The sequence below is a fragment of the Arachis ipaensis genome, chromosome B8, assembly GCF_059453495.1.
Source record: "Arachis ipaensis isolate K30076 ecotype BB chromosome B8, ASM5945349v1, whole genome shotgun sequence".
Classification (NCBI taxonomy): Eukaryota; Viridiplantae; Streptophyta; class Magnoliopsida; order Fabales; family Fabaceae; genus Arachis; species Arachis ipaensis.
This window is the reverse complement of record NC_142443.1, coordinates 1,322,610-1,337,027: the sequence shown is the minus strand read 5'-3', so window position 1 is coordinate 1,337,027 and position 14,418 is coordinate 1,322,610. Positions and strand designations below refer to the sequence as shown.

Genomic DNA, 14,418 nt, shown 5'->3' with positions numbered 1-14,418 from the left:
TAGTTTTGGCGTGGGTTGAACTTCAAGAAGAGAAAAATTTATGAAACTGAAAATTATGAATATTCCATCAAATTAAAGGATAAGAGACTAATGAATTAATGACTTGAATGTTTCCGCTATTTAGTTTTCCACAATTTAATTGGATTTGATATATTTGATATGGATATTATTAATTGAACTCAACGAAAATTCTACTTTAAAGGAATTTCAATGAAGCATGAAAAGTACTAGTAGACCGTTCTAAAGTATCTATTATTTAGATTAGCACCGCAATATATAAGTTGGTCAAATTCACATTAATTGTCAGTTACGTACTTCATTTTCACTATATTAATTATATGGTCTGACGTTTTTGCCATTTTGTAATATAATATTGTTTAGTCAAAACGTGGAAATGCGTTATGACAACGGAACAGCGACAATAAACAAATATATATATTCCATTTGACAGTTCATAAATACTAAAAATGATGTCTATATTATATTGTAAATACTCACAAACAAGAGGGAACAGTTGCATACACTACTAGTGTTGAAGGTTCAAAACTTTGACCAAAGAAATTTGGGCAGAAAAAATTGCTGCCTCTTTATTAGATATTTTTATTTTGTCTATGCATGATACGACAGATCAGCATAATTCATCTAGAATTTGACCTTGACAAGTTAAACCGCTTGCTATTACAATTCATCTAGAATTTAATTTTATAATAATTAATAATAAATAATAAAGGCTTTATATCATCACCCTTGCCCAGTAAAACATGTCTTGTTGACTTGGCTCTACACACTAATTTCAAGCCAAGAATTATGATTGTGTTTTGAAAAATAGAGAAGAAGACCACATTATAAGACTCTCTCTCTCTCAAAAGAGTTTGACTTTCTTTGCATATAATAACACATTTTCATTAAATAAAAGAGAAAAAGAATGATTGCATGTAAGTATGTAACCCCTTCACTTTATATATCAATTTTAGTCACTAAAAGTGAAAAAATCTCCAGAGTTTTTTCATCTCGAGATCAATTATGACATAAGATAAGCATGTTTATCATAATTTTATTATTCTATTTCTATATATGTAGGTGTAGCAAACCAATACAACAAAATTACATATATGTCCACATGATTTACATTTATACCACTAGACAAGATGACAACTCTGAAAACTTGCTAGCAAAGAAAAATATACTGTCATATACACAAGGTACATATGGTGAAATTGGCAAGAATTGTGCTTTAATTTTTCATTTTGATTCTGCCAAGAAAAACTATAGAAATCAGCCAATGATTTAAAAGAATTCTAGATTGTTCCATCAATCCTTTTCTCTTATCTAGTTTGGAAGTTGAGTGCTTTGATGCAGTAGGCAAATATAAAGGCAAAAAAGAGAGTGAATGCAACCAAAACAACAGCAACAGGTCCCATGAAATCTGGTTTAAATCCATAATGATCTTCAATATAGTCTTTGATAGCAGTGTGATTATTTGTCCCAAGCACAAGAATTTCTTTTGTTACATCTCTATATTGAGACACAATTAATCCATACACTGTCCATGCCACTGGACATATCCAATAATACCAAATCCACCATTTAGGAATTCTCTGTAATGCCAAAGTTGTTGGATAATGTTGCTAGTTAGCAAGAAGATTATAACATGCTTTGAAGAATTAGCAAATTGGAAAAGGTATATACTTACTGGTCTTGGAATGAAGAAGCCAGAGAAGAGATTGAAGACTCCATAGAAAGCAGCTGCAAATACTGCTGCTACTTGGTGGTTTGGTGTGATGGAAACAGTCATCATGCCATAGTATGTGAAGTACAACAAGGTGAAGAAGCTGACAAAGAAGAACCAAAAGAACTTTTCCACTTTCCATTCAAAGCTCACCATAGCATACACTATGAGTGAGTAGTATATAGTTTGAAAAAGTATATATGGTATTTCAGCAAAAACCTACAATAATGAAAAATCAATATCACCATAATAAGTAACAGATCCTAAATTCAAATTAGGTGAAGACTCACGTATAGTTATCTTCATTTAAAGTTGATAGTTAAGAACTATTAGATGATTTGACATATTTGATTAAATTGCCATCTAACGGTTTTCAATTATCAACTTCATATGAAGATAACTACGTGTGAGTGATCATCTTCAAATAAATAAATAACAATATGGTTCTCTAAAGTAAATAATCCATCTTCTGACCTGTGCAATAGCATAAGGTAAAGCTGAGTACATTCCAGCCGCTTTTTCTCTGTAGAACACTGTTCTTTCAATAGCTACTATAGGTTGAACAGTTTGACAGTTGTTGATACCAACAAAAATAACAGCACCATACAATGCTCCAATAATCTTGGTCAAGTCACCAGAGGTCTCTCTGCATAGATGACAAGCAAAATATAATAATCATATTAATTGAAATGAAAGACATATGATTGAAGATCTCAACATAAAAAGGCATCTCCAACCTTTTCTTTCCAACTCTCCAAAATATTGTTCCAATCATGAGAGCTGCAAGCAAGGTGAAGAAATATCTGACAAGGTTATAATCTGGACTCCTCCAATAAGTAACCCATTGCTTCCATAGACAGGACTTAAATTGTCCCCATATGGATTGAGAATACTGAGTTGGGAAATATAAATCTTTTGCTCCAGGAGGAGGTGTACTTAGCTCCTTTACAAGAGCTTTGTTTCTCCTGCTCATAAAGGATATATATAAATGTTTGCTCAAACCAAAAATGTATATGCAATTGTCAAGTTGCTAATAATTTAGCTATTTAATCTATATACTTACTGATACAAGGATGACGATTTGTAGTATTCAGCAAAGTCCACTCTGAGACGAACTTCAGCTGCTATGGAACTTACTTCTAGCATCCATGTTGCTGGGTTATACTTATCCTTAATTTTTGGGACCCCTTCAATTGCCTTTGAGCAATGTTTAAACATGAAATCAGATGTTGAGCCCCTTTTTTAACAAGAATTTTTTATATAAATATATCTAGTTATGGTAATACCTCAAAATATTCAATAATCTTGTGGGAATTTCTTCCTAATGGTCCTGCATAGATCACTTGTCCTCCCCTCTTCATCAATAGCAACTAATGGAATAGGAAATATATAAATGTCAGTAACATACATGATCAGGAGAAACACAAGAGATGTGAAAATTTTGAAGTTGATTAGTACCTCATCAAAGGCTTCAAAGATATCAATGCTAGGCTGGTGAATTGTGCAAACTACTGTTCTTCCAGTGTCAACAGTGTTTCTCACAGTTCTCATAACAATGGCTGCTGCTCTTGCATCAAGACCTGATGTAGGCTCATCCATGAAAATGATTGAAGGATTAGCAACAAGCTCAACTGCTATTGTTAGCCTCTTTCTCTGTTCTGTTGATAACCCTGTAACTCCTGGAAGCCCAACCATTGCATCCTTGAGATTATTCAACTCCACCAAATCCATTACTTCATCCACAAATTTCTACAAAGATTTTAAACCATTGTAAGAATATCTTTCACTACCTTAATTAAGAGAATAACAAAACAGATATTATGCTTTGTGTTCTTACTATCTTTTCTTGGTTGCTAACTTCTTTAGGTAACCGAAGGAAGGCTGAGAAAATCAAAGACTCTCTGACTGTAACTTGGGGTGAATGGATATCAGTTTGTTCACAGTACCCTGAAATTCTTGCAAAGGTTTCTTGATTCTTAGGGAATCCAGAGATTCGGACATCTCCTTCAATGTATCCACCTGTCTTTCTTCCAGCTAAGACATCCATCAAAGTTGTCTTTCCAGCTCCACTAACTCCCATAAGAGCAGTTAGAACTCCAGGCCTAAAGGCACCGGTTACCTCCCTAAGCAGTTGTAGCCTATCGTCTGTCACTCCTTGATCTTTCATTTCCTGTCACAATTATGATCAAATCTGGCTTCATGATTCCCATGAAAAATTTGTTATTAAAATAAATGAACATGTTTAATGGGGATTCTTACAGCAGGCATGTCTACATAATAGTTAACACTATCAAAAGACATAGCAAGTGGCTGAAAAGGTAAAACCATTCCTCTTTTTGCAGCAACTCCAGTTGCTAACTCAACTGATGATGAATCAACCTTTTTCAATCCACCAGGATCACTTTGGCTTCTCATTCTTTGCATTGCCACTTCTCCTGAAAATACAAAACATGACAATTAAGTATGATCAAGCATGTTTATCAGGTAAATCATAATTGAGAAGTTAAAAGTTATGTTATAATTTGATGTTTTATTACTTGTGTTATTTCCATCAGCAACAAACAATGGTTGAAGTGAAAACTCTTTGTTGGCCTCAGGCCTTGCGAGTCTTGGTTCTTCCTTGGAGTCCCCTCCAACCCCCATTTCACTTGCTTCTTCTTCAGATATAGTTGCTTGTTTGTTTCCAATAGCTAGTGAGCCAAATGATACCAGACATACCAATAAGAATAGTTAGTGAGTAAAATGAAAGAAATAAATAATTGATCACTAGAAATATTGATGAGGATATGTGAGCTCTTACGATTCAGATACATCAGTGAAATAGTGAAGAGAATGTTGTAGAAAATTACAAAACCAATAAGAGCCCCTGCACCTATCCAATACCATCTTTTCTCATCTGGAACACCAAATGTATCTAATGTTTTTGCACCCAATGTGGGAGAACCATCTGAGGACTGTTAAGTTAAGCAGTGAAAGTTAAGTCAGAAACAATTTGTGCTACACCAAATAATGTTCATAGTTTTTGAAATAATTAATTACCGGATGATTCCACCTTGGAGCAAGCATTTCATTCACAGAAAATGCATTGAAAGCATATGTCAGTGGAGAAATCCAGTAGCCCCATATCCACCATTTTGGAATGTCACCTGTTAAAGATTAATGATAATATGATAAGTGTGTGAGTACTTTCTTCAAACACATAGCATACATTTATGTTAAAGTTTGGATAATAAGTTACCCACGTTTTGGGATGAGGAAACCACCAAGTAAAAATACAAGAAGCAGCATGAGGGCTCCACCAGTGTTGGCAATAATCATTGTTCTACAAACTCCAGAAATTACTCTAAACATTCCAGCTGCCATTTGTTGGACTAGAAATACCAACAACAAGTGCTTGAAGAACCTACAAGAAAATATTTTATAAGATTCAAAACTCCATACTATAGTTATGAAACTACTTCTATCACGTCTCCTCACGTAAGAGCTTTTCTGAATTTGCATGAATTTTCTTCCTTTTGAGAGTTAACAAGGATTAAACTCTAAACTCTGATACTACATTTTTATTAAGATGAAAACTCATGTGCATTTAATTTGATATAAAGCTGATAGTTGAGAATCGTTAGATGACAGTTTAGTCAAATCTGATAGATCATTTAACGACTCTTAACTATCAACTTCACGCACGAAATTAACTGCACATGAGTACTAACAGAAGAAAACACCTGAATAGTTATATTTTTAACAATATAAATGCATCAATTTAGTCAAATCTGTCAAATTATTTAAGGACTCTTATCTATCATTTAACAGTATAAACTACTTTTAACTTGATGTGAAGCTGATAGTTGAGAATCGTAAGATGACAATTTAGTCAAATCTGTCATACGACTCTTATCTATCAACTTCACACAAAATTACCTGCACCTGAATTTTCATGTTTTATTAACTACTTTTTTCAAAAAATTTAAATTAACAGAAAAAAACACATGAATATTTATATTTTTAACTGTATAAATGCATCACATAGAGAGGTGAGAGTGAGTATACCTAGTAGCTTCTGGTGCAAAACCAATAGTGTAGTAAGTAATAAGAACCCAAACAACAGATTCAAAGAGAGAAATGGGGATCCCTAAGAGGAAGTTAGGGAGAGTGTAAGTCCATGCAGGATGGAAAAGATGATCTCTGTGCTTATAGAACACAGGTTGCCTCTTAATGGTGAGTGAAAGCTCAGCAAAGCCATTGAACATGTTCATGGTCATGGTGAACAAGATTCCACCAATGTAAAGAACAGCATCGTCCACATTCCTTCGGTGCATTGTGGTCTTCAAGAAGAGAGTTGCGGAGATGACAGCAACGATGACAATCTGCGTGGTCTTGAAGACGTAAACGAAGGAGTTCCTCTTGATGAGAAGGCACTCCTTGTCCCAACAAGCTTTGAGCAGTTTCATTGCTGGAACAGAGTATTTCTTGAAAACAAGAGCTGCTCTGTGTCCCTTTGATTTGTCGTACGGAACAGAGAGCTCACTCTGCAGTTGCATGCCGACGTGGAAGTTGTTGAATTTGTTTGCAAACTCGCTGACTGTGACGTATCTATATGGTTTGCTTCTGTCTGCCCAGTATTGTTCTTGGTCCTTCCTTGATGTCACCTGACATCAAAATCATATTCTCATTTGTGTCTAAGAAGGTAAAAATTTTACGTGAATTTAATTGCTGAGAGCCTTACATGAAAATTTAGTCAAATCAGTCAAATTATGTAACAGCTTTCAGGTTCATGTGAAAATCGACTGTACTTAAGTTTTCACCGTTTAAGAAACTATTATTAGTAAAATTTGATTAAGTTTTACATATTTAATATATATAAAAAAATTTGATTATTTTGATATGATAGAATTGTTTTATATTTGCCGATTGATTAACAGAGAAATTTTTGGACTAACAATTTTAGTGTTTTTTGTTATTATTTAATCAGTACAAACATTAAATTATTTTTAACAAATAAATTTTATTAATTTATGTGTGTAATTTTTTAAAAAATATGGATGCAAACTATATTGATTCATGTATACAGATTCTGATAAATATAGATATAAATTATACATTTTTTGTGTGTAAAATTTTTGTAAATATAAATATAAATTATTATTGATAAAATACTAATAAAAAATGATAATATTTATTGGTCATATAATATTATTCAAAATAATATATATAAATACACATGTTTGTATTTATGAAATATTTTTAAAATTTTTATGGTAATTATGTCAAATAATATTTTATCTAGTTTTTTTTATAATTATCTATTACTTTTAAAAGATGGAAAAATCTCATTTTAAATAGTTTGAATATGTTGAACAAATCAGTATAATATTTAATTAAGAGAATGAATTAAATAGAAGATAGATAAATGGTAAAAAAAATATACAAAATAATAAAAAAATCTATATATAAACAGTTTTGCAATAAATATAAATATGATAAGACGCAATTATATTGTTTGATTTATATAGCAGATTGTTTTTATTAGGATAAATTTTGTTATTGTTGTTATATTTGCTAATTTTAACTTATTAATAACAAGAGCTTGATGTGTTTTAATTTATTAATGTGATGTACTTGTAATTTGTAATGTTATAAAAAAAATTTTAAGTACATCAGTAAATGCTTTAGTAAAGTTTAAGTAATAATTTTAATTATATATTATATATAATTACTAAAATAATATACTGATACACTTAAAAAATTTTTAATGTTATATTATAATGATATATTTTAAATTTTTTTTGAGTTTTAAATGTATCGAAAATATCAGTGTTCCAATTATTTTAACCGTTGATTTGAATTCTAAAAAATATATATAATATATATTAATTGAAATCAACTATTAAAATAATTAAAATACCGATATTTTCAGTACACTTTAAATTTTTTCTAATTGATATACTACCTCTTGTAAGAAATCGGCAGTTCCTTTTCTGTCAGGACATTTGAATCCACAAGATTCAAAGAAGTCAACTACATGCTCACGTGGGCCCTGATAAACAATTTGACCCTCTGATATTAAGAAGATATCGTCGAAGAGATCGAATGTCTCAGGAGCAGGTTGTAAGAGAGACATGAATATGGTTGCTTCAGTTATGTGTACAATCTGCTGCAAACATTTTACTATCTGATATGTTGTTGAACTATCAAGACCTGTTGATATTTCATCCATGAATAGTGTTTTTGTGGGCCCAACGATCATTTCTCCTGTAACATACCAAAGAGAAAAAAAAATAATTTCATCTTAGAACAAACTATAAAATATAAGTAAATAGTTAAATTAATTTTTAAAAAATAATTTTTTTAATTAATTTTTTTAAAATTTTAAGTTAGTTATATTAATTTTTTTATTATTTCCGTTATTAATTATGTAAGAGTTTATTGATGTAGTACGTTAAGTAACATCATAATATACATCCGGTAGTTCTAATTGACGATAAATATAATAAATTTATAAAATTAGATTAAATCAAATTCAAAGCGAGAAATTTCAATGCATCAAGTTTTTTTTTAAATTATGTTTTAATTTGATCTAATTTTATAAATTTATTATGTTAATAGTCAATTAAAATTTTTAATTAAGTGTGTATACTGTATCACTCAATGTATAATATCACACCATCAACAAAAGAAATTATAGAATGACTAACGTGATTAATTTAAAATTTGTGAGAAAGAAATTTGATTAAAAAAAAATTGATACCAATTTAAAAAATGAGTAATCTTTCGCAGATGAATTTGATTATTTACTTTATAAAATTTTGAAATAGAACCTTCTACTGTATATATTTAACGGAAATTTATTCATTTTAAAAACACAAATGCATCTTATTATAATGCATGCAGGCCAATGTTGTTTTATATTATTAGAATGTAGCAGAGATTAGGTAATGTATAGCATAATCAAGGTATTATTTGGCCGGACTCATTTTCTTAATAAGTTATTGCAACAAGCTCTAATTACCTTTGAATGGTTCTTTCTTCCTTTCAATAAAGAAGAATTCTTTTGGTTTTCTTTTTTAATTAATAATTACATCTGACGATGAGTGTATAAAATTAAACTAAACCTATTCAAACGTTGATAGAGGCAAGCTTCGGGATTAAAAATAAAAATAAAAATAAAATAGCAGAAACAAAAGACAAAAAAAAAAAATTTGAACCAGAAAATAAAAAATAGAAAAATGCTATTTGTACACCAAAATCAGTCACCAATGTATTTGTGTATAAATATATGTGTGGTTTAATTTATTTTCATAATGTATTTGTATCTCACCATGTATTTTATATTAGTGGCTGATTTTGATATACAGGTAGCATAACTCAAAAAAAATATTATTTTGACTTTTTAAATTAAAAAAGAAAAACCTGTTGTTACACGCTTTTTTTGGCCACCGGAAACACCTCTCTGCATTTCATCACCCACAATAGTATCTTTACAAATATCAAGCCCTAATATCTGCATAACATTATCAAATCATTAATCTCTAAAAGAAATCATGCATGGTAGAATTTAATGTAATTTGTCAAAGTAGAATTCACTTACTTTGAGAGTGTAATCAGTAATGAGACTGCTTTCTGTTCCTTCTAATGCCGTAGCCTAAATATATAAGCATCAAAAATATATTCCACACAGTAAGAAACAATTAATGCATGAAATTATTTATAACTATGAATATTTAATTACTACATAACTCAAATTAATTAATGGCACCTTCATGAAAAGGTCAATTTCTGCCTCTGGAAATATGCCAGCTTCCTTTTCCCTTCGAGCAAGCTCGGATAACAAGTCTATGTTAACAATTAAACAATAAAGCTAAAGTTGTTAATACAAAAATAGAACATTATTAACCCATGTTTTAATATGAAATTTTTTGTTAGTTAGTTAATTAAGTTACCATAACGAGTTCCAACCCCTTGGCATCTAGCTGAGAAGTCCAAGGTTTCTTTAACGGTCATTTCACCCACATGCACATCATTTTGGCTAATGTATGCTGAAGTCTTTCTAGGAACAAACTCATTAAGCTTGTGTCCATTGTAACTGATTTCACCTTCTACCTATTTCATCCAAACCAATACAAACATCACTCTTCTTCAATTCCTCATGTTAACAAAATAGTATTTTTTTAGGGCAATAAAATCATGTTACAAACATCACTTCAATTATGCTATTCGTACATGAAAAATCAGTCACTATGTATAAAGATATATATTTGACATCTTCTAAAAAAATCAGTATACTATTGTAAACAAGTTTAATTGTTTATATATTGGACTGCGTTTGTTTACAGGCATGAGACACTAAGACAGAGATAGAGGGACATAAAATCGTATCTGAGATGAGATATAGACAGAGGAGACATTGTATCTAAAACTACTGAATTAGTGTATTTTGTGTCTATCCTAACAAAAAAGACACAAAAATACTAATAAGAGACACAACTTATGTTTTATTTTTTCTTTTATTATTCTTGTTAATTTTTTATAATTATATTTTTAATTATTATATTTTTCTTCCCAAATTTTTAGATGAAAAAAATAAAAATAAATTAGACTTTCATAATTTGTTCTAATTTATCATCAAACAAAATATAAGAACAGTAAATTTTTATAGCTCTATCCTTCCTGTCTTGTTCTCAGTGTTTTTGTCTTGTTTTATTTTCAAAACCAAACGCAGCTTTGCAAATTTAATTATTTTTTTATGAAATATTTAATTGTTTTGGTAATTATTTATTTAATTAGAAAATTATATGAATTAATATGTATAAATATATGAAGCATTTTTTTTATGAAAAATATATATAAAGCTATATTGTGTGGTAATGAAAATGATGGGATTGGAAGGTACCCTGAGGTGAGGGTCCAATTTTCCGGCCAATGCAAGTAACAGAGTCGTTTTCCCTGAAGAAGGGGGACCAAGCAAAAGGGCCATCCTACACACAATAACAACAAAAATATTATAATAGATCAACTAACTTGAAAACTTTTCTAGATAATATAATTCCAAAACAAAAATAATGATGTGATCATACCTAGAAGGTTTAATAATACCAGAAGCATTCTTAAGAATAGTGAGCTTTGTTCTCTTCGTGGTTCTAATCCCACATAAACTTAGGCCAGATTCCAAAATGTTCAATGCAACATTTGGTAGTGTTGGGAGGGCTCTGCTTCCAACATAGCAATCAGCCTCAATTGTCAAATTCTGAAACCTCACTTCCACTGTTGGAAGTCTGATTCCAACCCTGCCATTAGTAGAAAGTTTAATCCTTTCTTTGCATAAATTGAAAAAAGAATAGTTATACCTAAAACATAGATACTCGTATAAAATTATTTTTATGTGAATATTGTAATGTTATATCAAATTATTTAATAATTTTTAGCTATAATCTTTATGTGAGTAATTTAAAAAACCATTGTTTTTGATAATATGAATAAAGATATATATATATATATATATATATATATCTTTCTTGGAAACATATTCTTTTATGTTCCATTCATGTTGGAAAAATCATGCGTGTCTGTTGTGTCCAACTGTATCTTAATAAAAAATAATTTTTTTTTCTCTGGACACTCCTGGACACACCAAAATACAATCACGTGTCCGCGTGTCCAGTCTTATTCTTAACATATATTCTTAAAATAAATTTAGATATAGTATATATTATTATTTATTAAAATAAAAAATATTTTAAATACTTGATATAATTAAAATAAGACATTAAAAAAATTAAAAAATTTAATTTATATTTTAATATCAATAAAATATCAAAATATAATTACAATTTATCTAAAAAATACTTTATATTTTATATATATGCGTGTCCCCGTATCATGTAAGATTTTAAAATTCGCATGTCTACGTGTCCGTGTCCGTGTCCGTGCATCATAGGTAATAACTAATAAGTCAAGTCACGTGCACACTCAAAGTCAAATCTAAATCATAAACAAAATCTTCAATGATGTTGTCTCTCTTTACACGTGGTAAAAAAGGTTAGGAAAAGTATAAAATTTAATAACTCGTATTATATTTCTGCAAGTCAGAAACTAGTTGAAAAGAGTTCACACGACTTCACAGTCATCTATGTTGATTTTGTTCCTATAAGTTTGAAATTTTGAGTCTCAAACTATAATTCTTAAGACTTTTAATGGTGCAAGATTGTAAGCTTGCTACGAAACTCAATGTTCATGTGCACTTCGTTGAAAAACCTCTCTAGTTAATAATAAGTATTTTAAGATTATCAATATTTTGATGAATTTAATTTTGTTCTATTGACAATATAATTATTTAACAAAAACCATAGTTTAAATAATAAATTTAAAAGTTAATTATTTTTACTTATCTAGCAATATATCATATTGATTATGGTAGAAACACAAGTACAGTTAACTTGATGTGAAATTGATAGCTGAGAGTCGATAAATAATTTGATTGGTTTGACTAGATTATCATTTAACGCCTCTTAACTATCAAATTTTACATGAATTTTACTGTAACTAAATTTTCACTATTATTTATGGTGAAAACTCATGTGCAGTTGACTTCACGTAAAGTTGATAGCTGAGAGTCGTTAGATGAAAATTTAGTCAAATCAGTCAAATCATCTAACGACTCTCAATTATCAACTTCACGTGAAGTCGACTGCACCTGAGTTTCCACCATTAATTATACATCTAAAACTCTTTTATATGGACTACATACAAATTAAATAATTTTATATTGAACATTAAACGTGAAAGATAGAAACAGAGCTTACTTTTGAATTCTGTTTCTGAACTTTGTTAAGAACTTCTCATTATCTTCTTCAGCAACCTTGAAAATCTTGTCAATGATTTGTTGCCTCTCATTGATATCAAGCTTCCGAACATCAACTTCCTTGTGCCCCATTTTGGCATCATCATTCCCTTCCAAAGCAGTTTGGATGATACTTGTTCTAAGCCTATCATAGGTTGGCAATTTCTCTATGGCAGCCCATTTGAGAGCCTCTTCATCTTCATCAACATTCGAGCTCCTTCGCGAATATCGGCCGCTCGCAAACACTTCCTCCATTCTCCAACTTGTCTTACTCAAGTTCCTGCTGATGGTTCTTGTTAACTTCCCCTCCATTTTGCTTCCTTTCCCTAATAACTGAGACGACGAAAACAGAGTTAGTGTCCTAAAACAGAGTTGTCCTGTTTTTTCCCCTGTTTTGATGCAGGGGAGAACAGAGTTGAACTATAGAACCTATATATACATAACAATAAAAACTACTTTATTCATGATTCACATCAAAACAAGCATAACTAAATAACAGAATAGGAAGGTTTATAGTGAGAATACATACTTTGAATTGGAATAAGAGAAGACAAGGAGATAGAGAAGTAATATCTTGTGTGGTTAATATAGGGAAGGTTTAGTTTGTTAGAGTTGGAAACTAGAAAAGTTATGTGTGGCCTTTTCTAGTTTGAAACAGGACTTCCTTCTTAGAGAATGTGTTGCCTCTTATTTTCTTTCTCATGCTTTTTCTGTTTTCACAAACAACTTCAAATGACAAACGACTTGGACTCAAAGTCTTAATGAATATTTATTTATAATAAATAAATTATAGATGCATACAAAAGTGATGAATTGATAGGGAAAGAAAGAGAGGGAACACCGAGGCGATCAAGTATTATTATATGATTTAAAAACACATTTAATATTTTTTTTAAATAATCACTTAATTTTTTAATTTTTATAAATTCTCTTCGTCATTATAAATTAGAGTGAATACCCCATCCGATCCCTGACAATTATCTCGAAAGGACAACGAGACTCTCAAGAAAAAAAAAACACCAAATCCGACTCCTAATCTTTTTTTTGGGACAGATTAGCCCCTGTGAAAAAAACAACATTGACTTTTTTTTGGCACAGGAACCTCGTTGTCATTTCGAGATAATTGTCAGGAGCTGGGTTGAGTTTTTTTTGTCAAGGGCCTCGTTGTCTTTCAAAGTAATTGTCAGGGGCTGTTTTAGATTTTTCTCTATAAATTAAGATAGACGATTTTTTAAACTGTAATAAATATCCTTTAATAATAATAGTAAAATTACAAGCTCGGTAATTGACCAATTCGTTAAAAGAGGCAGGCTTAGGTTTTGATTGTTGTTAAATATGTTTAGTTACTTATAAATTTTCTTGTAGCTTTGTATAGGGAGACCAAGACATACATAGAGAACAGATCATTTTAAAACTCAAACATGGAGAGTGTCGTGTGATGTTGGAAGAATTTGTTTTGTATGATTTGTTTTGTTTGGATGGATGGTTTATGGGAAGAATTGGTCAAATGCTAGCAAGAATGGCCAATTGGCCAAGACCCCAAGGCAGAAAAGTTTTAATTTTATAGTAATAATTTAATTTTGATGTACTATTAGTGTAAAATAATTTTATACGTGCATTTAATTACGTAATATTATATCAACCAAAATTTATTTTTTACATTAATCGCATATATAATCATTTAAAAAAATAAATGTAATTGTACGACTGTATAATATTTTATACTGTTAAAATTAAACTCTTCTTAGAAATTATGATTCCAAAGAAGATACTTCAGCTTAGAGGAATCTATGAATGATTAAGCAATGAGTTTGACTAAGCTAAGACTAAGGACTTAGGATTTTTAATATGTAAT

The 14,418-nt window shown here is 30.2% G+C and overlaps 1 protein-coding gene across 1 annotated transcript; it reads right to left on the bottom strand.

Moving 5' to 3' along the window:
- Window positions 1-1,178: 1,178 nt before the first annotated feature.
- On the bottom strand, window positions 1,179-13,228 carry LOC107612651 (ABC transporter G family member 29-like). The gene is made up of 23 exons (XM_016314348.3): window positions 13,093-13,228; window positions 12,526-12,896; window positions 10,801-11,010; window positions 10,617-10,701; window positions 9,667-9,826; window positions 9,483-9,559; window positions 9,315-9,368; window positions 9,137-9,227; window positions 7,677-7,978; window positions 5,777-6,375; window positions 4,972-5,132; window positions 4,769-4,875; window positions 4,530-4,683; window positions 4,267-4,419; window positions 3,989-4,164; window positions 3,567-3,899; window positions 3,188-3,478; window positions 3,016-3,099; window positions 2,793-2,926; window positions 2,467-2,694; window positions 2,204-2,375; window positions 1,694-1,948; window positions 1,179-1,598 (listed from the first exon to the last, which is right to left on the bottom strand). Exons 2-23 carry the CDS (start codon window positions 12,873-12,875, stop codon window positions 1,326-1,328), a joined length of 4,449 nt encoding a protein of 1,482 aa, XP_016169834.2. The 5' UTR covers window positions 12,876-12,896; window positions 13,093-13,228; the 3' UTR covers window positions 1,179-1,325.
- Between the last annotated feature and the right edge of the window lie 1,190 nt (window positions 13,229-14,418).

Bases quoted from the DNA above. Each gene is read 5' to 3' on its own strand.
- LOC107612651 (XM_016314348.3), bottom strand. From the start codon at position 12,875: ATGGAGGGGAAGTTAACAAGAACCATCAGCAGGAACTTGAGTAAGACA. The intron at 3,479-3,566 runs GTAAGAACACAA...AAATCTTTGTAG, and splicing joins TTAGCAACCAAGAAAAGATA to AAATTTGTGGATGAAGTAAT. The intron at 2,376-2,466 runs GTTGGAGATGCC...TCATCTATGCAG, and splicing joins TGGAGAGTTGGAAAGAAAAG to AGAGACCTCTGGTGACTTGA.